This window comes from Pongo abelii, chromosome 5 (assembly GCF_028885655.2).
Source record: "Pongo abelii isolate AG06213 chromosome 5, NHGRI_mPonAbe1-v2.0_pri, whole genome shotgun sequence".
Lineage (NCBI taxonomy): Eukaryota > Metazoa > Chordata > Mammalia > Primates > Hominidae > Pongo > Pongo abelii.
This window is the reverse complement of record NC_071990.2, coordinates 62,263,312-62,291,295: the sequence shown is the minus strand read 5'-3', so window position 1 is coordinate 62,291,295 and position 27,984 is coordinate 62,263,312. Positions and strand designations below refer to the sequence as shown.

The 27,984-nt window shown below is 36.4% G+C and overlaps 1 protein-coding gene across 11 annotated transcripts in view; it reads left to right on the top strand.

Moving 5' to 3' along the window:
- The window catches only part of KHDRBS2 (KH RNA binding domain containing, signal transduction associated 2), a 651,287-nt gene that overhangs the window by 388,905 nt on the left and 234,398 nt on the right, over positions 1–27,984 (top strand). For all 11 annotated transcript variants that reach the window (XR_002915471.3, XR_008526227.2, XR_008526228.1 and 8 more), the window contains 2 exons: positions 12,621–12,748; positions 18,146–18,344. Coding sequence is in view for 4 of the 11 variants with exons in the window: in XM_024248863.2 (XP_024104631.1) it covers positions 12,621–12,748; positions 18,146–18,344 (327 nt within the window). In the remaining 7 variants the exon portion in view is untranslated. The remainder of the gene's footprint in view (positions 1–12,620; positions 12,749–18,145; positions 18,345–27,984) is intronic.

The following is a 27,984-nucleotide window of genomic DNA, read 5'->3' as shown; positions in this document are numbered from 1 at the left end:
AGAGCCTACCTACTTGTCTGACCTAATATCATTTACACCCTTGCTCACTAAATCTTTGATACATATGCACTGGCATTCTCCCTGTTCCTTAAAGATGCTCAGCTCCTTCCTGTCCTTTGCATTCCATTTACCTGGAAGACTAGTGAACCAGATCCACACATGACAGACTCCTTTTCATTTGGGTCTCAGTTCATATATTACTTCTTTGAGTAGGGCACTGCTGACTTCCCACCTAAACCAGCTTCCCCAGTCTCTCAATCCTGTTGCTGTGTTTCTTTTTTTCACAGTATTACTCTCTGAACTAAGATTAGTTATTCCTTTTTTTCAGTCTTTCCCCACATTAGAATGTAAGCTCAATGAGGGCTTTTTTACTGTATTTTTATCACCTAGAGAATATATATAAATAAGCAAGCATATTTGTTTTATTTACTATATATAATATTCATATATTTAATAATAATATATTTCTTCACTGAGGAAGGCAATAAAGGAATCCCAAATGCTTCCTTCCTGCCCTTTGGAATGCATGTCTGGTTATGTTTGCACAAGTTCAACAGAAACCCAGTTTTCCGCCCCCAGTGCTGAGCAGTATGAGCTTGTTCCAGTACTCCACATCTTAGAATAATATAAAAATCCCACCTCAGGCAAAGGACAGGAGCATTGTGGGTAGTATCCAGACATTGATTGAAACTGAATTTCCTTTAGCTGATCTCCACTTCTTGAGAGCCTATCATTTCTCTTATTGGATGAAAAAGAATCAAAGTGTACATTAATCATAGAGCATATAAATGGCCTTATACAACTAAATGGTTACCTTCTCCTAATCAGAGTTTGAAGAATGAATTCTAAAAATGAATAAGGAAGGGGGTTGGGGAAAAATTATGACTTGCATTCTGACTCTTGATACCATGGTCTTCTCCCATGTCTGTGATGAAGGCACTTGATAGACACAAGCAGCTTAGCAGTGTGGCATAATGGTCTTAAAGTACCTCATATTGAGAGTGATTCCAAGAGAGCAGGCATTGTGGTTGCTCTTTGAGATACGGTGTTGGAGACAGAAGAGATCCAAGAACTGAAAGGAGCCTTAGAAAACAACAATCATTCCCATGATTGCTAAGAATATCTCGTGACTTCTTTGCAGTAAATCCTTTCAGTAACATACAGAATAGGATTGATTCTGACCACTTGCTGTGTATGTCTATTTTGCAGAGGACAGAAAATGGGCTGCCTGATTCAGCTCACTGTAGTGCTCTTGCAGAAAGCTATATAGATGGGCTGTGGAATTAGCAGATCTTGGGGAAGGCCTGAGAGCAGAGAGATGTCACGTCACCCTTCAGAGGAGAACCTAGTTGTACCAGTTGCTCTGTCATGGGCCCACTAGAGCAAAGAACCCAGGTCTTCCCTATTTAGATTTGCCCCTGCTAGAAAGGCTTAAACACAAGATACATTTGGAAGCTGAGTGAATTCACCTCAAAGACAGGCAAATACAATTTGCAACCATTGAAAGGACTCAGGTAATTGAGGACAAGAAGCCTAGCTGAACAATTCAACAGATGTTTCCTATTGAGGCAGAACCAGTGGAAGCAAGGAAAAGAATAAATGACATATACCTAGGTCTTCTAAATATAAATCTGTGTTCTTTTCATTTTGTAATTCTAATTTATCTTTTTTGGGGGGAACTTTGACATCATATTTTGACACATCTTTTTGATGTATTTTTTTCCAAGTACTTTTTCACTGTATTGTACTGTGTTACATTTTACAAGTTCATTTCTTCAGTTACTGACAATGGAAATAAAGTTTTGCATCATTTTCTCCTTTATTTTGTAAGTATTTATCAGCTAGAATGCTTCACTTAACATTCTTAACCCTTGCCTGCTCTCTCTCCCTCTTGTTTGGCTTTGCTCATTTTCTGTGTTAGATTCACTTTCCCCATCTGACAATTGTTGTTGCTTTATGCTGGTTAGAAAAAGTGGCACAATAATTGTTTTTAAGGACTATCCTATTCTAATATGTTTAAATATTCAGAAAGAATAGTATGAATAGTATGCAGGGTGTTTTTTTTTTCAAGATTGAATTTGGGGGGGAGCTAGAAACTGCAAGCCAAATAAAAGGATAACTTTTTGTGAAGAGGCATGCATGGCAATATTGTATACTCTTTACAGAAAGTTTCAAGAAAGTTACTATGACAGAGTAGCTTGTCAAAAATACAGCTAGAAGGAATAATCACAGCATTTTAATTTGGGGAAAAATATAGCAGAACTGCTAGGAGGGATTTTCTCATGAGGAAATATAGCAAATGTCCTTCTTTCTAAAACAAAAATGTAGAATTTAACACTTTAAAAATAAAATAAAAAGCAGCAGCCACTAAATAATTGGTATAATATTGTAAATAATTTAAATATTTTAAACCAACAAAAAGGATCAAAGTTGAATTGAGCATGCACTGATTCAGAGAGTATTAAAGAAGGCTTCGATCCTTGCTTACTATTTTATTGAAATGTTTCTTTAATTGTTGTTTACCATTACATTACATGAACAAGTGTAGGGATCTAGTCATCTACATGCACTTTAACTCCCCTGGATCAGAACTTTCCTCCACTGTCTCCCCAGAACCTACATTAGTGGCTGCTACTTATTTGCTCCTCAGAAATGCACTGACTACATAAAAGGATGATTTATTTAGCAAGACTCCTTCAGGAACTTAAAAACATCTAACAGGTTAAATGCATCCCTGTCTTGAATATATAAATTTTCCATGTCCAGAGGAAGGCCTAGAATTCCTAGGTTATTGGTAAAATATCACCCACAGGACCTATATCCTACCAACCTATTTTATGCATAGAATGTGTACACTTTTCTCTCAGTGTTTCTTTATCATTATAGTTTCTTCGTTAAGAATTTGGGCCCAAGAGATCATACTGAGAACTATCAAATCTGTGTTAACCAAGAGTTCATTTTATATACATTTAAATAAAGGTGGATAACTTGATGAAGTATTAAATCAACGCCTATTTTGACTTTAAATGAAATAAAGGTCGTATATCATGTGTACAATAATTTGCCAAGAAAATTTATTGAAAAAAATAGTTGTTTTGACTTTACCTAGACAAATGGAGCTTGTTACTTTTAGAATTACAAGTCAAATCTGTCATTTAATATTATCTAAACATTAATCTACTATCCTGAATTTAACCTGAAGAGTGATTGATTTTCTAGGGTAGGATGGATAAAAGCATAACACCAAATACATAAGTTTTTTGTTGCTCATTCACAAGATCTGAGGCCTTAAAACCTTGTGTGGCCAAAGTTAAATAAAATCAAATAAAACAAGGTAGAAAATAAGCCTTTCCAATCTTCCTGCAAAATGTCTACATACTATCTGTATTGATACTATTTTATGCTCTGATGATGAGTAATGGACAATATGACCTTAGTAATGGGAAAATAAGATAAAACATTGTTTAGGTACAGACATTTACAATCACTCACCGTTTAAGATACAAAGCCCACAACATTTTGACTTTGTGATATCCAATCTTCCTTGATGAATAAGTTTTATAAAGCCTTTATACAAAACTTATGCAGAGCCATGCACCAAGCAGATGCTTAATAAATCTTAATTGACTGCTCTTTGACTACATTTTGATAATGCGTTTTTTCTGGTTCCGAGCCTGGGCTGATTAAAACTCACCCTATGTTGGCTGGGAGATGTTATCTAATAGCATGTTCTGTTTTGCTAAATAACATCCACCACAGCGCTAGTTGTTTTCTGAAATAGCTTCCTACCCATTCCAACTTAGTTGCAAGTCTGATATTGGGCAGGACCCAACACTTCCCACACCTTCTTTACTATTCCGGTAAAAGTGCCCTAATCTGTTTGTAGGAGCTGAGAAAATTCCAGTTCTCTTTGTCATGGCCCAGAAAGGCTAAAGACTACATATCATTTCCCTACATATCATTTACAATGATTTCTGAAAGTCTTGGCATTGCCAGAGCTGAGTATATGTTCACATGTTACCAGTGGCTATAAACACAGTTTTAAATGTGCAGCACCAGCGTCCATTGTATCCTCAGAAGAAGGAATTTGGCAGGAAAATGGTCCCTCACTGCACCACCAGGTAGCCTGTCTACACCTGTCATTACCTGTCATTACCTGTCATTTCCTGGCATCCATATGCAAGTGAAATAATCTTCCCAATTTGTATTTGGGCAAAATGCCATCATAACAGATGGACATGAGTGTACATAACTGGGAAATTATGCATATACATTAAATATGCAGACTATGAGCCTAAGTCCTTTCTGAGAACATCCAAACATCTGTCTGCTCTGAGCTTTTGTGTATACTGTTTACACCATATGGTGTCACGGTGGGAGGGTCTTATCAGAGGGGCAAAAAGGAGCACTCATGAACTTCATGGAAATTATTTCATAGGGGGAATTGGCCTTACCTTGGACAAAAGGAACATGTAAAGTTATTGTGAATATCTTTGCTATTATTTCAAATAACAAGGTTTTAAAATTTATTTTGGTAGCAAAAAAGCAAATTATTTGGACATTATAGGAAAATAAATTTCAAATTCAGATCAATTATAAAAAATATCTATGAGGACAGGCAAGGTGGCTCATACCTGTAATCCCAGCATTTTGGGAGGCTGAGGCGGATGGATCACTTGAGCTCAGGAGTGCGAGACCAGCCTGGGCAACATGGCAAAACCCTGTCTGTACCAAAAATACAAAAAAATTAGCTGGACATGGTGGCCTGCACCTGTGGTCCCAGCTACTCAGGAGACCAGGGTGGGAGAATCTCTTGAGCCTAGGAGGTAGAGTTTGTAGTGAGCTGAGATCATGCTCCTGCACTCCAGCCTGGGCAACAGACAGAGACCCCAATCTCAAAAAAAAAAAAAAAAATCTATGTATGATATGCATGTGCTATTTAAGCCCCAGTAGATTCTTTAAAGGTTGACTCTAATTTTAGTTTTTTCTGTCTGAAATCAAAGCCATAGATTAAACTAATCATCATTTTTAAAGCTACTTTATAATTCATCTTGCAAGAGGAATTTTCTTTGAGTGTGGATATTTTATTTACTGCAGGTATATGCCAAAACAGTAAAGCATTCTTTACTATTTGAAGTGTGGAATCCGTAATTTGTAATTCTATCTAACATACCATTAATGTTTATCCCTAGATATAACTTACATTTTTTTGACAAGTGGAGCATTATCTTCATAATATGGGTAGGCCTAGGGATTATTTAAATTTTGTACTATTCTAGTTTTCCAGAAAAATGAAATACATATGTCAATTTTTCTTTTATTATGTATTGATTTTTTTTTTTTTTTTTTTTTTTTTGAGACGGAGTCTCGCTCTTTTGCCCAGGCCGGACTGCAGCGGCGCTATCTCAGCTCACTGCAAGATCCGCCTGCCGGGTTCACGCCATTCTCCTGCCTCAGCCTCCCAAGTAGCTGGAACTACAGGCACTCACCACAACGCCCGGCTAATTTTTTGTATTTTTAGTAGAGACTGGGTTTCACCGTATTAGCCAGGATGGTCTCGATCTCCTGACCTCATGATCTGCCCACCTCGGCCTCCCAAAGTGCTGGGATTACAAGTGTGAGCCATCACGCCCAGCCTATGTATTGATTTTTAATGACTGGAAATTAAATTTTCCACTAAAAATTAATTTTTCCATTCATTCTAAATTGCCATAACTTTACCTTCCTTTGTCTCTTTTGTCCTTATTCACATACTTAGGTAAATATTTGCCTATCTCTAACTCTTTATCTCTCCAGGATGTTTTAATACTAAAGTAATTAAACAATACTAAAATAATATTATGTAAGTATAAATTATCTCATTACCATTTATGAACTCATATTTTTACTTTTTAATGAATATCTATGTTAGCAAGTTGAGCATAAAATTTATAAATGCTGTAAAACTATAACCACTCATTCATATGTGTTGTATGACTCCCAAATCTTAGAACTCAATACTACTCAAGTGAACTAATATATAGTATATTTCTGATGATAATGTTTCCAAGCTAAACTTGGAATAATTTGTTTACTCAAATCTTTAAAGTTTTATATAACTGAAGCATCAGCAACACATGCAACAAATAAATATCAACAGGATGTTTTAGTTTCAGCTGGACTCCTGTACTAATGAATGAAGATTAATTCAAAGTTAGACTTAATGCTTAAGAAAATACTGGAAAAAAGCACTACAATATAAAACTTTGAGGGTTTAGAAAATTATATATGTTATAAAAACAATGCACAAGAACTCATTTTGGACAAAGGTACCAAGAACATACATTAGGGAAAAGACAGTCTCTTTAATAAATGTTGCTGGGAAAACTGGATAACCATATAAGGAAGAATGAATCTGGACTCCTATCTCTAACCATATACAAAAATAAAATCAAAATAGATAGAAGACTTAAATATAAGACCTCAAACTATGAAACGACTGAAAGAAAACATTGAGGAAACTGTCTATGACATCAGTTTGGGGAAAGATTTCTTGAGTAATACTTCAAAAAGCACAGGCAACTAAAACAAGATTGGATAAATGAGATCACAGTAAGCTAAAAGGCTTCTGCACAGCAAATGAAACAATCAACAAAGTGAAGAGACAATACACAGAATGGAAGAAAATATTTGCAAATTACCTATCTGACAAGGGATTAATAACCAGAATATATAAGGAGCTCCAACAACTCAATAAGAAAAAAGCAGATCATCTGAGTTTAAAATGGTCAAAAGATCTGAATAAACATTTCTCAAAAGAAGACATACAAATTGCCAACAGGTATGTGAAAAAAATGCTCAACATTATTAAATCATCAGAGAAATGCAAATCAAAACTACAATGAGATATCAACTCACCCCAGTCAAAATGGCTTTTCTCCAAAAGATAAGCAATGCTGGCAAGGAATTGGAGAAAGGGAAACCCTCATACACTGTTTGGTAGGAGTGTAAATTTGTACCAACACTATGGAGAACAGTACACAGGTTCCTCAAAACCCTAAATATAGAACTGCCATATGATCTAGCAGTTCCACTGTTAGGTATACGTAACCAAAAGAAAAAAAAAAAGCAAACCGGTATATCTATCTGCAAGCCCATGTTTATTGCAGCACCCTTCTCGATAGCCAATGTTTGGAATCAGCCCAAGCATCCATCAATGGATGAATGAAAAAAAAAAATGTGGTTGGTATACAGGATGGAATATTATTCTGCCATAAAAAGAATAAAGTCCTGTCATTTGCAACAACATAGATGGAAACCGTCATCAGGTTAAGCAAAATAAGCCTGGCACAGAAATACAAATTTTACATGTCCTCACTCATATGTGAGAGCTAAAAATTAAAACAATTGAATTCATGGAGATAGAGTAGAATGATGGTTACCAGAGACCAGGAAGAATAATGGGAAGGAGGGGGGAAAGTTGGGATGGTTAATGGGTGCAAAAATATAGTTAGATAGAATGAGTAAGATCTAGTATTTGGTAGCACAATGAAGTGAATATAGTCAACAATAACTTATTGTATAATTTAAAATCACTAAAAGAGTGGAATTGGAATGTTCCTAACACAAAGAAATGACAAATGCTTGAGGTGATAGATACCCCAATTATCCTGATGTGATTATTACAAATCATATACCTGTATCAAAACATCACATTTACTCTATAAATATATATACATATTATATACCCATAATAATTGAAAATAAAAATTTTTATAGCAAAAATTATAATGCACAGAATATGTTCAGTCTAGACAGTATTTAAGAGTTCAACTATCCCTAGATTTGGACGTTTTAAAAAATGTTTTCCGCCAGGCGCGGTGGCTCACGCCTATATTCCCAGCACTTTGGGAGGCCGAGGCGGGTGGATCACCAGGTCAGGAGTTCAAGATCAGCCTGGCCAAGATGGTGGAACCCCATCTCTACTAAAAATACAAAAATTAGCTGGGCGTGGTGGCAGGCACCCATAATCCCAGATACTCAGGAGGCTGAAGCAGGATAACCGCTTGAACCCAGGCGGCAGAGGTTGCAGTGAGCCGAGATCATGCCACTGCACTCCAGCCTGGGCGATAGAGTGAGACTCCATCTCAAAAAAAAAAAAAAAAAAAAAGAACAAGAAAAATAAAAGTTTTGTTCCATATTTTTTTAAGCATTTAGGTGCCTCATTGCTATAATGTGGCACATATGTTTTGATTGTCTAATCAGGAAAACCAGAATTTATTAAAAATCTGGGTAATTTAACATTTAATGATATAAATATTACAAATGATAAATCAACTATTTTCTGATATAAATTTGCGTTAAAATTATGATTAGAAAAGTTCTGTCTCTATACATAATTTTACTGTTTTCTTACACAGTCTTCATCCTTCAGTTATCATAAGTATATGTAGTTGACACTCAAATGTACTCCTTTAACCCAGATCTGAATTTCTAAGATAAGCCTGAAGGTCTCTCTGACATTTTAAACTTAAGGTTATTCGAACCAAATATAAATTCTCCACCTTCAATTTTTTTTTTCATTCCTCTTTTTCTCTGGCTAATGAGTCATTATATGTCTGGCTATTTCTGCACCTAGAAACTTCATTTGTTTCTACCTTTCCCATTCATACCATACATTTTCTACTAGAGCACTCTTACATGGCCTGTGATTGTCCATATTCTCTCTCTCATACCCTACTACACACATGAATGTGCTAGTCTTTTCATTATTGCCACAATTTCTCTGTGTCAGCCAATTTGTTCCAATCTCTGGCTCAAAATATGGTTTGTGCTTGCCCATCTTCATGAGTCTTTGTTATTTTCTTATTAAGTAAAGTATTGAAAAAATTGGGAAACATACAATTTATTTTCTTAAAAATACTCATTACTACCCTTTTTGGTCATCAGTAATCAGTTTTATGTTTAACCATTCTCTAACCACTTTAAAGTAAAAGAGTAACAAGCAGTCCAATTTAATCATACATAGTATAAAGTATGTTGAATGGGATAGGCTCAACTATCATTATCATAAATGGATTTACCAAAGCTCTCAGCCTTGTGATCTTAGGAACTTGATTTTATCAGCAGTCCATATATTAGTTTGGGTCCTCCAAGAAGCAGATGTAATAATGGGATTAAACATGTAAGAGTTAGGAAAATCTTCTTGTGACAAAAAAAGAAGGAGCCAAGGAAGGCTGGAGACCCCTCACCCTACAATGTCTGACCTCGAGGAAAGAGAGGTGGAATCCTTACTGATTGCCCTGGTGCAATGAAGTTATAAGGTAAGTTCAGCAGTGCTATTAAGGAATCCCCGGAGGCATAGTTAGAGGAATCCTGTGTGGCCAGGAATGGGTCTGTGTTAGCATTTAACTACATTTGGTTATCAGCTGGGAGAAGCTTTTGGGTAGCATAGCCTTGGAAGCAATAGGATTTTAGAGCACAGCAACTGGAGTTTTTGGTCAATTACATCTGTAGTTGCTGGTCTATATTCTCTTGGCCACCACAACTCTGACAGGTGGTTTATTTCTCAAAGCATAGCCCTCCAGCTAAGCTCATAAGAAATTTGGTTACATTATATTAGTTGCTTTGCTTACACTACTAATTAACCTGCAGTGTCAAATATTCGTATTAATAAGAATAATAAATCCCCTCCATGTTAGTAGATTTCTGTCTAGGAGCTGAACTCCAATTCAGTTGAATTGGTGAGCACGGACTCTGAGCAAAGATTTAAATGGGCAATTCAAACTGTAGTGACACCAGATATGACATTCGGATATATTCACCTCCAACTAAGGCTACACCTGCTCCAAGAAACATTCAGATCCCACATGGACCCAAGAACTCCCCATCTAGGCAGGGCTAGAGAGAGGCTGCTGAAGTACGCTCCTGAAGTATATCTCCTATGTACCATGCTGACTGGTCCCCTCTGTATTTGTTAGCTTTTGCACAAAACAAACCACCGCAATACTTACTAGCATAAAGCAGCGTTTTATTATCTATTTCTCCAGATTCTGGGGTTGGCCAGGTGATTTTTCTGACTGCACCAGCTTGACTGGGACAGGATGGCTTAGGATATCTGGGGATTCAATCCTCACTGTTATGTTTGGGTGCTCGGACATGATGGCAGGGAGAGCAGGGATGACTGGAGCCTTTCTTCACGTTACCTCTCATCCTCCAGAAAGCTAGCCTAGCCTTCTTCACCAGGTGGCATAAGGGTTTCCGGTAAGAAGAAAAGGAGAGCTCCAATACACAAGCACTTTTCTAATCTCTGCTTTTGTCATGATGTTTTAGCTAAGGCAAATCACATGGCAAATCCCAGAGTCAGTGCGGTGGAAACTATCTAAGGATATGGATGCAGGGATTCCTGAACAAATTGGCTTAGTCTGTGACACCATCTGATTAGTATGTTGCTCTTCCTCTCTCTCTTCCCCAGCCTCCTTGACTTCATCCTTTTCCTCCTATTCCTCATTCTTCTTCTTCATCTTCTTTATTATTATAAAATGAATAAGATCACATCTACATTCTTATATTTTCTGATTCTGGTGTAAAAAATATTTATGCTGTAAGCTACACTTCTATATATGTTGAATTCAATTGCAATTTGTTAAAATGTTTATTCTAACCCTCAGTCTTGCCAACAATGACAATCCATCTCTTCCTACAACTCATAAGCACCCCGAGTATCCATGTGTTTTCCTCAGAGAAGAAGCTGCAAAGATCCCCTTTGAAACTGGTAAACATTACGTTGCAAAGTTATGGGATTAATGTTTCATTTTGATAGTACCTGGTCAGTTCACTCAGTAGTGGCAATTCATTACATTTCCTGATTCTAATAAAATGATAGACATGTTTATTCTTAAGTTTAGTTGTTTGAATGAGAAAATTAGGAAGTGGAAATTGAATAATATATGGCTTGTTAGAAACTATAATTTTCTGCTCTATGGCTCTTTTGTCAGCTAACCGTGTTGAGGCTATTATCACTATAATCAGGTGCTGAAGAATATAAACATGAAAGCAAAATGCTAAAAATAAAATTAAGTGAAATGCTTTAGGGCTTTTTGCTTGTAATCTAGGCAGTTTCTAGAGCATGAGGTAAAGCTGTGCCAAAGAAATCCTTGTAGGCTGAATGCTTCCCTGCCATTTTCTAGACAGAGGTGTGTGGGTGACCCTACACAGTCTTCATCAATACCACACATATGCAGAGCTACATTGACATCGTTTGGTACAGATGATAATCTTAATTTTTAGTCTCACTGCTAGGCCTCAAACATCATATCTGTTAGCCAAACCTCTACAAATATAGTGTTAACTCCTGGACCCCTCTCCTCACCACTAGAAGAGCCACTAGATTGATTTCACTTAAACTATGTTTCCAGAATAATAATTGATCAGATTGGCCATTTGGCACAAATAACTATCTACTCAATTTTGTACTATTCAACCAGGGGTGTGTGTGTGTGTGTGTGTTGATTAGTAAAAAGAGAAACAGGTGATACTGGCACTTGTGTTTTGAAGGTAGCATTTATCTTTAATGATTCAGCTCCAGTCTTGGGTCCTCTTGAATTGGCTGGTATATATCCACCCTGATAAAGAAAAAGTCTCTTTGACTTTGACTGAATCTCTGGTTGTTATTGTGAAATTTACCTTTTTCTCTGGCTCTCACTTTCCCTTAGCCTAATACTGGAACTCATAGAAAATTTGTTGTGTTTAAATATTTCACACTGCGGCCAGACACGATGGCTCATGCCTATAATCCCAGCACTTTGGGAGGCCCAGGTGGGTGGATCACTTGAGACCAGGAGTTCGAGACCAGCCGACATAGCAAAACCCTGTCTCTACCAAAAATACAAAAATTAGCCGGGCATGGTGGTGTGCCTGTAATTCCAGCTACTCCGGAGGCTAAGACAGGAGAATTGCTTTAACCCGGGAGGCGGAGGCGGCAGTGAGCCAAGATTATGCCACTGTACTCCAGCGTGGGCGACAGAGACTATGTCTCAAAAAAGTAAATACATAAATAACAAAAATAAATAAATAAATAAATATATTACATCAAGCTGTTTAGTTGGATTCTGCAGCTGCTTGTTGTCTGAAGCAGGGACATACTATCATACTTCTTTATGGTTGTAATACATGCTCAGTATCTACTCTGAGGCCTTGGGATTGCTCTTTTTTGTTTATGCATCAGAAGCTATTTGAATATCATGTAGTCATTCATATTCTACACACATTCATTCAAATGAAGTTATTTTGCAGTAATCGTCATATTAACAATCATAACTTTAGTACATTCCAAGTTCTCGTTTTATGTTGCTATCTTCCCTTTTCCAGCTAACACATCATGTGATATCTCAGCAAATCTAATGTGATGTCCTGCTGAGTACTTTCTTGATAAAGGAAGCAATTTCAATTTCTCTATATAAAAATAGGAATTTAAAGTATATACACTTTTTAATATCATTTTATATTTTTGCATATAAGGTTCCAGGAAACAAATGAAAAAAATTTCCTATTGTGTTTTGTTTTGTTTCTTTTTTTTTTTTTTCCAACTCTGAGAACGGCGTGTCCCATTTTTAACTCATCACATCATGTTTTTTTTCCAGGACTACAATGATGAAATTCGTCAGGAACAACTACGTGAATTATCTTACTTAAATGGCTCAGAGGACTCTGGTCGTGGCAGAGGTATTAGAGGCAGAGGGATCAGAATAGCTCCCACAGCTCCTTCAAGGTACATTCATTCTTACTTTAAATAAATTAAGGGTGATGGCAGGCCTTTTTTGTCCTGCTTTATGTCATGATTATCACTAGCAGTAAACAACAACATCAGCCACAATCACTACCACCACAGCAAAAACAATAACGATGAAAGCTTATCAGGCATAGAAGAGCTTTACACATGTTAAGTCACCAAATCCTCCATACTAGGAGATAAATAGCACCTGCAGGTGAGAAATTGAAGTAGAGAAAGGTGTACGAAATTTACCTGGGGTCACGTAGACAGTCAGACTCCAGAATTCACATTTTATACTCTTAACAACTACCCCTAGAAAATAAGGCAGCAAACCGGAGATTTTCTACTTTACTGTTCTATCCTCAGGATTAGAACACACACATGATACAACTATTCACCTCTTCAAACCAAGATACCCTTGTATGAAGAGAGAACTATAAACTTTTTCTATGCTTTAAATGGTTCTTGAATTGATATAGTCTTCCCAGATAAGGAAGTAGATAGATAGAGATACAGAGATAGATGCAGATAACATATATGCCATCAGCCCAGAAAGCCAGAACACTTCTTGCATGGCTGATGGTAAGGATATTTAAAGTTCAGAGGGTATTTATAGCTCCTCTTGGTGATCAGAGAGGATTTTATTTGATTTTGCTTACTTTGCAAAGAAACTGGTATCTTTTTGTATTAGAATTTGTTTTGCAGGATTCTGAATTGTTCAAGCTTTTTTAATAGAAGGCATTGGTTTGAAAAGAGTTAATGTAAAAAATACTCATAGCCTTCACAGAACAACTATGTGATTTAATCATTCTCTTCATCTTGTTATAATTGACTTTTAAATCTCTAAAGGACAGAGATCTAAATATTATTTCATATATTACATAAAAATTATCTTAAGATATGCTAAGATACTTTTCAGATTCAGTTTGTTTACTTAAATTATACCTCAAATACTTTCAACCACCACTATCAGCATAGCCACTGTTTGTTAACACTTAAATCAAAAATATCTCAAAATGTTTCTCCCTGGTCAGAAAAAAAAGTTAAGAATGATAAATTCCCAAATAAAATATCAAGGAATACTATTTACTAGAGGTAAAATGTGGTAATTCTGAAAATTCTATTTCACTGAAAGCAAAACTTCTGAATGTATTCTAGAGCTTATTTATATTTTATCTTTAAAAAATCAAAAATAAGCTAATGCTGTTCAAGATCATTTGTTTATGCTAAGAATTAATGTGACATAACACAATACTGTACTTTTTTATGGGATGAGTGTTTTATAAAACCATGTACATTTCTAATCTCATCTTGATGAGGTAAAAAGACATCATTGCTAGTCATCTTTAATGGATTTAATCATAAGTTAAATCATATGAAATTGCAACTTTTGTAGTTCAACAAATGCTAATTTTACAGCTTCATGTGGTTGAAAGTAAGTGTATATTTAGGATGCCTAGAGAGGGCACACACTTTTCTATTTTGTATGCCTTAAAATGGGGGGGGGGGCATTAAAACAATGAATTTATCTGCATTTGATTTTATGAAATCATCATAGTAACAGATTTTGCTTTGTTATGGATATCCCTTAGTAGAATTTTGGATCTGGCATTTTTGAGTGGACCATATAAGATTTTAATTTCAGAGAAACCTTATTCTAAGATTTTAATCCATTTAAATAATTGAATATAGGATAGTGCTTTATGGTCTGGATTTTAATATATCTTCTTAGAAGAAAAATTTGATTGAAAGATTTCACTATTTCATCCCATGTAACATACAGATCTGATACTATATACATAAAAAGAAAAGAAAATTAGCATTAAAAATTAAATTTCGCTTCCAATGCTGTACTGATATCATTAGTGGTGCTAGCATTAATGAAAGGAAATGAAACAGAATTTTGTTGTCTTCTGTTTCAAATATGATGAACTGTATCTACAATTTAAAATGAATAAGAAAATAGCTTTACAAAATAGAAAATCTTATTAATAAGGTAACTTTGCATAACATGAGTTAACAGTTGCTAATTTGAATTGTTATGAAATTATTACTTTATGAAGTTATTTCATTATACTTATATTCAAAAATATGTCTAGAATATTTTTAAATTCTATAATTTGTTGAAAATGTATTTAATTAAAACAATTTACATTTCAATAATCCTATCTATGATAACTTTAATTTTCCAATAGTAATGTATACCAGAGAACAAAGCATTACATCTGCAGATTGTAATAATAATTTATTTTGCATAATTGATGAATGAAAATATATGACATCTCTAACACACATCACCACTATATGTTGCAGTGAGTGCAGTCACTGAAAAATGAAACATCAGGGGTAAATTTTGAAGGCTTTTGTTTACCACATTGAGAACTAATACATAGAACTAATAGAGTTTGTTAAAGAGGAGAGTAGTCATATTTGTTTATGCGAAAGACTACTCAATTATCACTGTGGATGATGCAGAAGAGTTACAGTGATTGAGAGAGAGAGAGAGAGAGAGACAGAGAAACCGTCTTATGGCAGGGGAGCCAATGAGAAAACGAGTCCATCATCCAAGGCAGATAAAAATGAGCAGCATTTGGAGTAGACAGGGATAGGGCCAGATTAGAGATTAACATTTATATGAATTAATGCCAATTAAATGTTGGAGAAGAAGCGTTCCCCAAGAGAAAGATAAATTTTTGGTGTCTAGCCTAGTGAGAAATTGATGATATCATTAACAAAGAGTAGGTGAAGGATCAAATTAAATGAAGAATATAATTATTCCTGTAAATAATCTGAGCTCTGTGGATTGCTGGTGTGACCTTGGGCAGGTGACTTGTTCTCTCCATGCCTTAATATCTCAACGTATTTTTAAAATAGCTTAGAACTGCTCACATGACAAGCTTGTCAAGATGCTGAAATTAGAGTATTCATTTAAGGCAGTGGTCCCCAAATTGGCCTGTATTTTGGAATCACTGGGAGCTCCCTGTCTCCAGAGATTGTGGTTTAATTGGCCTAGGGTATGGCCTGGAATTTGGAATTTTCAAAAGATCCTCAAGTAACTTTAACAAGCAGGCAAGTTAAGAAACTTCTGATATAAGGAACACAAGCCAAGATATGGCATTATGTTAGGAAGAAAACAGATTATAGCCATCATCAGAGGTAGGGATTGCAGGGTGCAACCATGAGATCGAGGATAGAAACTGGGGACATCCAGATTCCAAAGTGGGTCCAGGAATAGAAGCCAGTGAAGGAGGATGATGAGTAAGAAGGAGGAATCAGGAATAGTAGAGAAAAGCAGAGTCATAAAAGTCCAAAGAAACATTTTCCAGACAACAGTCCGCAATCTTAAAAATAGTAGAAAGGTGCTGTGGCATGGAGACTGTAAAGAAATCTAGTGGATTTGGAAATCAGTAGGCTGCTGGTGATCTCAGCCAAGAGCATTTTCAACAGAGGGGTGAAAGCAAGAACTAGACTGATAACATTCAGTTCAGGAATGTAGAGGAAGTAAAGAATTAAACAGAAAATGTTCTTTCAGCAAGTCAGACAATAAACGAAAGGATACTGTGGTGTGGTTTTAGCCAGGGGCAGTATCCTAAAAAAAGTGATTTGAATTAAATTGGAGGAGAGAACCTCATTAGGTTAATATTCCAGGAAAGAACATAGTGGATAAGAGGTAATGAGTCAGATTCAGGAGACAGGTTTGCTAGGGCTGTGTCTGGTAGTCAGTTGATGAAGGAAGAAAATGGAAGATTAGATTTGATATGAGCATCATATAATATTAGAGCAGAAGGAAGTACTATAAATTTAGGAATCTGCATTTTACTCATTAGAAAAAAATATCTATCTTAAGCCTAGGTAGTTATAATACTTACCCATGACTATTCAAGGGTATAGCAAAGGCTCGTGCGTAGAGTAGGGTGACCATATAATTTATTGCCCACACATGGATATTTTTGAGAGTGTTAAAATGCTAAACTGAACAGGAAGCTAGGACAACAGTTATAAAACCTGGACATATGCTCATCTTGCTTATGAGGAAACATAAATGTGCTTGGAGGAGCAGTGAAGGCAAAATTGGTTTTTACATCCCTTTATATATTATCATGGTAATACAGAATACCATATTCTCAGCCATGTTGTACTTGAAGCCAGCACTGGGCCTCTGGGTCTTTGTGTTTCACCTTCTCCCAATCTAGGAGAGTATTCTTTATACATTAGACTCCCAATAAGTTCTCTGATCATTTCTCTATTCATCAGCTCTATAATCTATTTAAAAATTTTAAAGGCTTTACCAGCATTCGTACTCTTCACTCATAAATGCTCACTTTTATTTTAAGCAAGAAAGAGCCATCTGACTGCTATTCATAGCAGACAGCATAACCTATGTCCCCACATGTGCCTACAGCCAAATACTGTGATTGTTGACATCTCAATGATCATCATTTTTTTTTTCCAAAGCTTTAGTGTTCCCACTGAAAGCAGTGCTATCTAGAGGCCAACCTTTCAGACACAATAAAAAGTGAAATAACTGTGCTTTCGCCCAAAGACTTCAGACAAACACTCAACCGTTCTAAAGGCTTCAAAATACCATAAAAATTGGCCACAATCATTTGATCTTACACTTTTAGTGTAAGTTAATTTTGTATCAAGAACTGCAATACAGAGTATTCAGTCTATCATTTTTATTACAGATACTAAACTATTCCTCTAACACCATAGTTACCACAAGAAAATATATTCTGTCAGGGACTGCACCAGCTCAGGGGGTTACATGCATGATGATAAATCAGTGACAAAGAGTTGTGATTTCAAGTGATCTCAAACTTAAGCTGCTATAATAAACAGAATGATATCACTATGGTTAGACTTCCACATTTCATTTAAGTGCAGACAACTTTTTTTTTTTGGTAAATGACAGCATTGTCCATCACTATCTGTAATCCCCAGCGTAGAGGAGATGCAGACATCTGAAACCGCTCAGTTTCAGAGATGGTCCAGTGAGTCATATATCAGACGATGCTCTGATTTGTGTCTTCTTGGAGAATTTGGAATTTAATGGGGTTATATTCAGAGTGGGCTTTTGTTTGGGTTTTTTTTTTTTTTTTTGGCTTTGGGTTTTTAGTTATATAAAAGACAATAACAAAGTATTTTACATGGTTTTTATAAGAACTAATCATAGTCAGTGTTTACAATTATTGTCTTCTGTAGATATCAACACACTTTATATCTTATATAATTTCTATTAAACACATATACACACACACAGAGAGAGAGAGAGAGAGAGAGAAATTTGTTTTTATTTCATTGCATGGAGGCTGTGAGATGAAAGCTTTTTCTGTGATAGGCCCTTTTCTCTCATCACCTGTTTCACATCTATACATGACTTGTTTCTCTTAGGGGCCGTGGGGGTGCCATTCCTCCTCCCCCACCACCTGGACGAGGTGTTCTCACCCCTCGGGGAAGCACTGTAACCCGTGGAGCCCTTCCAGTGCCACCTGTAGCAAGAGGTGTCCCTACCCCTCGAGCCCGGGGGACACCAACAGTACCAGGATACAGGGCACCTCCTCCTCCAGCCCATGAAGCTTATGAAGAATATGTAAGTACTCTTAAGAAATAAGTTGTAAGGATGAGTTAAATTCATTAGTTAACAAGCTACGTCTCAAACCGTTCATATACCGTGAATATAGCAGGTAATGTTTGTTGCAGAAACGAATGTCATTTACAACAGAATTTAAGCAGCGCATTTAAATGAGAGCATTTTGAGAAAAGGTTTCATTTTACAGGTGTCATCACTGTTAGTGCTAGTTAAAGAGCTTGTATTTTAAGAACCAAACTTATCCTTAGGAAGTTTGATCAGATTTCAAATGAGAAATAATTATAAACAAAAGGTGAATTGCCATGTATTCCGGGATTTCTGTAACTTGATAAAGATTAGCATAAAACTCAGAAATATTTAACAAATATGATTATATTATAAACTTTGGGAATATTGTAAGACCGTGTGGCTGGTCTTTCATTTATATATCCTGACTCTTTCTTTCACTGTATTAAAGATGTGGATTGGCATAAAAAAATTCAAAAAAAATACAATGACTAGACAAATGCAGTGTTTCCAAGCATCCCCCCTCCCTTCCTATCTACTGTATCTTTTGGTCATCTTATGCATCTAAACATCTTTTAACCTTTAGTTCTGATTGTCAGTATTCCAATAATTACACTATGGTCCTTGTGTCCATTTCTCCGACTAGATTGTGAAACTTGCAAAAAGGGAAAATTTACTAATAGTGTAACAATAGGAAGTCTTCTGTAAATCTTTTTTTTTTAATTATACTTTAAGTTTTAGGGTACATGTGCACAACGTGCAGGTTTGTTACATATGTTTACATGTGCCATGTTGGTGTGCTGCACCCATTAACTCATAATTTACATTAGGTATATCTCCTAATGCTATCCCTCCCCCCTCCCCTCACCCCACAACAGGCCCCGGTGTGTGATGTTCCCCTTCCTGTGTCCATGTGTTCCCATTGTTCAATTCCCACCTATAAGTGAGAACATGCGGTGTTTGGTTTTTTGTCCTTGCGATAGTTTGCTGAGAATGATGGTTTCCAGCTTCATCCATGTCCCTACAAAAGGACATGAACTCATCATTTTTTATGGCTGCATAGTATTCCATGGTGTATATGTGCCACATTTTCTTAATCCAGTCTATCATTGTTGGACATTTGGGTTGGTTCCAAGTCTTTGCTGTTGTGAATAGTGCCGCAATAAACATACATGTGCATGTGTCTTTATAGCAGCGTAATTTATAATCCTTTGGGTATATACCCGGTAATGGGATGGCTGGGCCAAATGGTATTTCTAGTTCTAGATCCCTGAGGAATCGCCACACTGACTTCCACAATGGTTGAACTAGTTTACAGTCCCACCAACAGTGTAAAAGTGTTCCTATTTCTCCACATCCTCTCCAGCACCTGTTGTTTCCTGACTTTTTAATGATTGCCATTCTAACTGGTGTGAGATGGTGTCTCATTGTGGTTTTGATTTGCATTTCTTTGATGGCCAGTGATGATGAGCATTTTTCCCTGTGTCTTTTAGCTGCGTAAATGTCTTCTTTTGAGAAGTGTCTGTTCATATCCTTTGCCCACTTGTTGATGGGGTTGTTTGTTTTTTTCTTGTAAATTTGTTTGAGTTCTTTGTAGATTCTGGATATTAGCCCTTTGTCAGATGAGTAGATTGCAAAAATTTTCTCCCATTCTGTAGGTTGCCTGTTCACTCTGATGGTAGTTTCTTTTGCTGTGCAGCAGCTCTTTAGTTTAATTAGATCCCATTTGTCAATTTTGACTTTTGTTGCCGTTGCTTTTGGTGTTTTAGACATGAAGTCCTTGCCCATGCCTATGTCCTGAATGGTATTGCCTAGGTTTTCTTCTAGGGTTTTTATGGTATTAGGTCTAACATTGAAGTCTTTAATCCATCTTGAATTAATTTTTGTATAAGGTGTAAGGAAGGGATCCAGTTTCAGCTTTCTACATATGGCTAGCCTGTTTTCCCAGCACCATTTATTAAATAGGGAATCCTTTCCCCATTGCTTGTTTTTCTCAGGTTTGTCAAAGATCAGATGGTTGTAGATATGTGGCATTATTTCTGAGGGCTCTGTTCTGTTCCATTGGTCTATATCTCTGTTTCGGTACCAGTACCATGATGTTTTGGTTGCTGTAGACTTGTAGCATGGTTTGAAGTCAGGTAGCATGATGCCTCCAGCGTTCTTCTTTTGGCTTAGGATTGACTTGGCAATGCGGGCTCTTTTTTGGTTCCTTATGAACTTTAAAGTAGTTTTTTCCAATTCCATGAAGAAAGTCATTGGTAGCTTGATGGGGATGGCATTGAATCTATAAATTACCTTGGGCAGTATGGCCATTTTCACAATATTGATTCTTCCTATCCATGAGCATGGAATGTTCTTCCATTTGTTTGTATCCTCTTTTATTTCCTTGAGCAGTGGTTTGTAGTTCTCCTTGAAGAGATCTTTCACGTCCTTTGTAAGTTGGATTCCTAGGTATTTTATTCTCTTTGAAGCCATTGTGAATGGGGGTTCACTCATGATTTGGCTCTCTGTTTGTCTGTTACTGGTGTATAAGAATGCTTGTGATTTTTGCACATTGATTTTATATCCTGAGACTTTGCTGAAGTTGCTTATCAGCTTAAGGGGTTTTGGGCTGAGACAATGGGGTTTTCTAGATATACAGTTATGTCATCTGCAAACAGGGAAAATTTGACTTCTTCATTTCGTAATTGAATGCCCTTTATTTCCTTCTCCTGCCTGATTGCCCTGGCCAGAACTTCCAAAACTATGTTGAATAGGAGTGGTGAGAGAGGGCATCCCTGTCTTGTGCCAGTTTTCAAGGGGAATGCTTCCAGTTTTTGCCCATTCAGTATGATATTGGCTGTGGTTTTGTCATAGATAACTCTTATTATTTTGAGATGTATCCCATCCATACCTAATTTATTGGGAGTTTTTAGCTAAAGTGTTGTTGAATTTTGTCAAAGGCCTTTTCTGCATCTATTGAGATAATCATGTGTTTTTTGTCGTTGGTTCTGTTTATATGCTGGATTACGTTTATTGATTTGCGTGTGTTGAACCAGTCTTGCATCCCAAAAAAAGTCCAGGACCAGACAGATTCACAGCCGAATTCTACCAGAGGTACAAGGAGGAGCTGGTACCATTCCTTCTGAAATTATTCCAATCAATAGAAAAAGAGGGAATCCTCCGTAACTCATTTTGTGAGGCCAGCATCATCCTGATACCAAAGCCTGGCAGAGACACAACAAAAAAAGAGAATTTTAGACCAATATCCGTGATGAACATCGATGCAAAAATCCTCAATAAAATACTGGCAATCGGAATCCAGCAGCACATCAAAAAGCTTATCCACCATGGTCTTCTGTAAATTTTAAATTTAACTGATGCAAGCCAGATCATTGTACTATGAAAAAGATTTATTTTGCCTTTAACCTCTCCAGCATGTCCATCTCCTGATCTAGGTATTTGTTTCATTCAACTATCCATAAACATGCTGTCCTCTTTAATGTCTTATGTAAATTATTGCTCATTAATTGTAAACTCTTCAAATATAGTTACTGTCACGTACTTGGCACTCAAAACATATAGACTGGTTAATAATCAAAATTTAACTATAAAATAAAGTGAACATAGTTTATAGCTATTACTAAGAGTATATTAATTTTTAGCATGTATTCATTTTAGGAATAATGTTACTGCTTAAATATGAAATATTGACTAATATCTGTAAGAGTGAAGTAAGTGTAAAAATCAACTTCTACTGGAACAGATGAAATGTGTTCATCTAAGTATCTTCACTACATCAAGTATCAATATTTAAAACCTTAGACAATCTTTAAATTGCAAAACCAGAAACAGAAATCCTATTCTACTCTGCAAACAAACCCACAAGTCAAAAAAACTAAGGAACTAGCCCTGGTTCTGCCATTTCTTGCCAGAGACATAGTATGTGAAAAATAAGGACTTGTTTAAATGAATTAAAAATCCACAACAAGGATGGTAGGATCACTTTTTATCTTTGAGGAACTGTTTAGCTCAACAATCTTTATGTACGTTGTCACTATGGTGTTTTTGTCCTCCAAATAGAGGCTTAAACAGATCAGTTTTTAAAAATTAAGGAGAAAAACTTTTCAGGTAATAGTAGTTAACATTGTTATTAATAGAAGAATTTACACAGCATATTTGGGACTGTGAAAGAGAAGACTGGCAAAACAATTGTAGCTTCTCATGTGCATTCCAATTTATAGTGAATACATCAGTAGAATATGAGTCAAGAGTAATCAACAAAAGCATAAATAGTTTATGGAAATGTGGGTGAAAAGAGTTATATTCTAAATGGGAAAATTTAAGACGTGAGTATGTTCCTTAGAAAAGATAACAGAAAATAGTAAAATATTAAATATTAGGTAATCTGAAATTATTACTTAGATTTTAAAGTACCCACTTGCTTTTATTTATTCAATCAGTCACTCACTGAGCCTCCATCTTATTTTAGGTGTGTTCTGAAGGTCCTGGAGACATATCTGTGAACAAATCAAACCAAATGTCTACTTTCATAAAGCTTATATTTTAGTGGGAAGAGACAGAAAACAAACATATATAAACAAATGAATAAAAATTAGTGAAGTAGAGATAAGTGCTCTGGAGAGAGATGAGGAGAGTCCACTTCCAGAAAATGGGCAGTTAGGGAAGGTCTCTCTGAAGTGGAGACGTTTGAGCAAATGCTTAAATGAATTGAGGGTCTTGGCCAATTGGCTGCTTCTGTAAACAATATCCCTGGTAGAGGAAACTGCAAGCATAAATGCCCTGAAGTGGAACCTGTTTGAAATATTTGGGGATCAGCAAGGAGGACATTGAAGCTGGAGCAGAATGTGTGAGGGAGAGGTAGCAAATAACATTGTGGCAGTGGACAGGCCAATTCATGGTGCTGTTGGAGGGTGCAGAGGAGGAAAGTGGCGTGATTAGATTTATGTTTTAAAAGGTTTATTCTGCCTACATCATGGATAATAGAACATGAGGGCGGAGGTAGGCACACAAGTGGAAACAAGGAGACTGTTAACTGGTTGCAGTGCCCCCCCACCCACCCCATGACAGGATGAGGGAGGGGATGAGAGGAGGTTCACTTCTAGGTGTACTGCAAAAATCATCTGTTAAGATTTGATGATGGAAAATATGTGGACGTGTGAAAGAGAGAGGAGTAAAGGAATGCATTTATGAAGTGAAGGTGATTAGACTGAATGACTGGGTTAAACTGAGACACTGTTTGTTGAAATGAATATATCACGAGGGAAGGTGAAGGTTCAGTTTGAGATTCCTGAGTGTCACTGGGTGGACAGGATGTGGCATTTTGAGACAGACAACAGCACCTCAAGGTCTGAATTCTAACTGTGACACTACCTGTGTAATTTTCAAACACTTTGAGGTTTGGATCTCTTCTATATAATGGGAATAATCATTTCAGCCTCTCAAGACTCTATTGAAGATGAAAAATAAATATTCATAAGCACTTATAAGCATGCATAAATAGCTAGAATATTGTTAATAAAACGTAACTATTACATAAAATTTTATCATATATAATATTCCTTAATTTTTGCTTGCGATAAGTTATGGACCCTTTGAAGTCATAGATATTAATAATCTATTTTTTGTGAATTACTTAGGCATTATTGATTGCAAAAAGCAGAAGCACTTTGAACTTCATTTAGTAAAATTTTTAAAAAGCTGGCTTTGGGGGAAGTGTCATATGAATATAGGTTCATAAAATCCTGCCGTAGGAATGCCAGGAATGCTATCTGGGCTTAAGAAAGGTCTGTACCAGCCAGGCGCGGTGGCTCATGCCTGCAATCCCAGCACTTTGGGAGGCCGGGGTGGGTGGATCATGAAGTCAGGAGATTGAGACCATCCTGGTTAACACAGTGAAACCCCATCTCTACTAAAAATACCAAAAGTTAGCCGGGCATGGTGGCAGGCGCCTGTAGTTCCAGCTACTCGGGAGGCTGAGGCAGGAGAATCACTTGAACCCGGGAGGCAGAGCTTGCAGGGAGCCGAGATCGCACCACTGCACTCCAGCCTGGGTGACAGAGAGAGACTCATCTCAAAAAAAAAAAAAAAAAAAAAAAAAAAAAAAAAAAGAAAGGAATTAGAAAACTGTAAGGAATCTCTCTTCCTATCTCATCTCTGTTTTCTCTGCATATGTGTTTCCTTTCCATTTTATCTACATACTGGATTTTTTTTGGCTTCTCTGACAATGTGACTTACATATAGTAAAATACCTCCACCCAGGGCTGCCATGTTTTTAAGTTCAGCTCTAGTCACCAACAGATACTAGCCTCTCAGTTCTGTGCCATATCCCCAGGTGGGAAAATGGCATTCAGCCACGGATGTCAGGTGTCTAGCACTAATCAGTCACCATTAACCATAGGGAAGAAGTCAACTGAAATTAGGTCTGGGATCTACCACTCATCAGCCACCAATGGCAAGGGGAGGGGAGGGGAGAAGTTTGCACAATATAAACATAGTTATTGGGGACCCAGCCCCAAGGATTATATGGGGAAAGACTAATTTTTAGAGAGGAAAATGTATTATGAGCTTGGCAGACATCCCAAAATGTATCTAGGAGAACATACTATTGATAATAGTAAAAAGTATATAGATATATTTTTGAAAAACTGTTTATAGCGTATTTTATGAAAACCTATCCTGTATTATATTTCATTATTTTTGTTTCTAAAAACAATTTAATGAGTAAGGTTTAATACGTGACTGATAGGCTGCTGGCTGCAATCTTTGAAATCCTTAGTGCCCAACCCAGATTAGCATTCAAGAGCTGCTACTCTCTGCTCTAATTTTAGACTATTGATTCCTATGCAAGGGGTAAGAAAAACAAAAGTTTAAGTGTTTCAATAACAAAATAATAGCACCATGTTGAGTTGATGGTGAAAATCTCAAAGGAGTTCTTAACTTTCAGATAAAATTTCTTAGAAAAGCTTCCTTTCATTATAAATCACTCTATGAGTCAATTCACTCTTCAGACTTCTTTCTCCCCTGCTGAGCCTCAGCATTAAATTTCTGACCGCATAGAATGTATTTAGGTAATCAAATCCACTCCTTGCAGCTGGCCTGACAAGAAACAGCTTACTGTAATTGAGAATGCTGTTTAAAACCATCATTAGTGTTAGCTGAGTCTTAAAAAATTTTTGAATTTTAGTTTGTTACACATCGTAACCCAGACTTTAAATATTTTAAAGCTTTTTTTCATTGACCTTCTGCTAAGATGAGTAAATTTACATTTTATAGATCCATCTTCATGAGTGAAGTAGATTTGGAGAATCAAAAATAATATTTCAATGAAAACTCCCATAGGACAAAATATTAAGCATTATCAGCTCTACCAGTGGATAATATGTTAAAAGAGAATAAATTAAAACTAAAACTTTTGAATACCTCCTAGGTTCCAGTCACTGTGTATTAACTCACTTAATCTCAGGATAATACTATCAACTAGTTTTCGATTTTACTATTTTAGTAGGTAAAGAAACTGAAGCTTGGAACTGAGAATTGCATCCACTTTTCTGTCTCTACAAATTCTCTATCTGATACATTGTGTTTCCTCTCGGTAAAGAACCATAAGGTATCCTGTAGAGTACTTATCTCACAAAGAACTCACACAGTTTCACACAGATCATTTGTACTTCATACTCCCATCTAGACCACTAGCCAGTGTTTTAGTCCCCTCAGCAATACTTAGGACATCTCCCGGTATTTATACCTGCATGAAGACCTCCAACTACAGAGTACTCAATACCTCCAGAAACTAAGTGCTGGAAATATAAAAACTGTAGTTAAAGAGAAACTGTCTCTACTCTAAAAAGGATGCCATCTAGTGGGAGAGATAGCATTAGTCTAACAATTAACATATATGTATTTGCTGTATAGAGCTCTTATCTTACTCTACCCTCTATTAGAAGTCATTTGCTATTATCTCACTTACAAGATTTTGTACATCCTAAAGGCAGTGTTTCTTAAATTTGTTTTATCTTTTCAGTTCTAAGTAAAGTGCTATCTTTTCAGTTCTAAGTAAAGTGCTTTGAATTGAACCTACTTATGATATTTGGGGGAAAAGGTTATACATATGCACACGAACACATATATAAACATATATATAATGACAGTAGAACACAGCATATAAGAAGTACCAAATAGAAACTATGCATGCTCCAGGAAAGGGAATTATCACCGATGGCTATATGGCTGTTTTAGAAAACCTCTAAGAGGGTAAGAAAAACAACTGCAAGAAGACCAGGATAATAGTTATAACATTTAGAAGCAGAGAGAAGAGGAAGAAAACTCCATGCAGAAGGGATGGTAAAAGCAAAGACAAGAAAAGGAAACTTTCAAAGCAAGTCTGAAGAATCTGGAAGAACAATTTGGTGAAATAGAGTTTAAGATAGCAGGGAAATAATGGAGAGAAAAGTAGAGAAGAGTTACATATACCCTCAAGGCTGAGGTTGTAACTTCACTTATAATAAAATGCCACCTGAAGATTTCACAGCACAAGGCAACCTGAGGTTTTGGGGAATTTTATAATTCTCAGTTGTCTAGGGTGGATTAAAGAAGAGGATGAAGGAAGGAGAAGATTTAAGGAATTAACAATAGTGAGACTGACTGAGATGTGGCCCTAGCTATGACAACAGGGATGGGATTGGAGGTATTCAGGCCACAAGTAAAGCTGAAGGTAAAAACAATAGGGTTTGATGGCAAATGCATTTGGGAGGAGTAAGAAAAAGTAAGCAGGCCTCACTCAAAGTTATGTTTGTACACAGGAATGGGTAAAGGAAGAGACACAGGAAGGAAGGCCATAGTGGGGAGGGGTCGACAGTGAAGGAGTGACTGACGCTAAAGAAGCTCCCTCCATGGCTGTGGGAGGGGATTATAAATGTGTTTACATGGTCATCTCTCTTTGTTGCAAAAGTAAGGTATTTTAGCTGCAATCCCCAGGTGACATCCTCATCTGTCACACTGCCCTTTGGGTCAAATGGTGGTAGAGTGAGCATGACTATCTGTGAAGAATAGTTAGTTAGAAATTCATTTAGTTTGGATTTAGAGGAATATTTTGTTTGCATTATTTAGATATTGCTACTGTTCTGTTGTAGAAATATTTCCAGGAATACTCCTACCATCTCACATAGTGTTGTGACACAAGTATTCACAGATAGAGCTTTTACTGCTATTCCTTGTGAACTACAACACTGATACAGGAAGGATGTGGTTAGTGGAGGAGAAATAAGGTTTAAATTGTATTGGGCCAGAATATGCTCTGTGGAAAACTCTTTCATATCATTCAGCTCAGCTATGAAAGAGACTTGACGGAAGTTTCCCCAACTATCAGAACAATGCTAATGGCTGTAACATAACCAGCAATGATTTGTGAAACAGAAATGCACTTTTTAAAACTATCCATAACAACTCTTTTTTTTTCTATCAACCAGTTAGAGAAAAATCCTTAATTTTGTTTCCTCTCTATAGAAAATATTATCAAGATCATTGTCATATTAGAAGATGATCAAAACATAGACCTCCAAAAAGCATAGGGATTTGTTGACTAATAAAACAGAAATTCTATATTGTTTTCTAGATTTTGTGATGTTAATAGTGT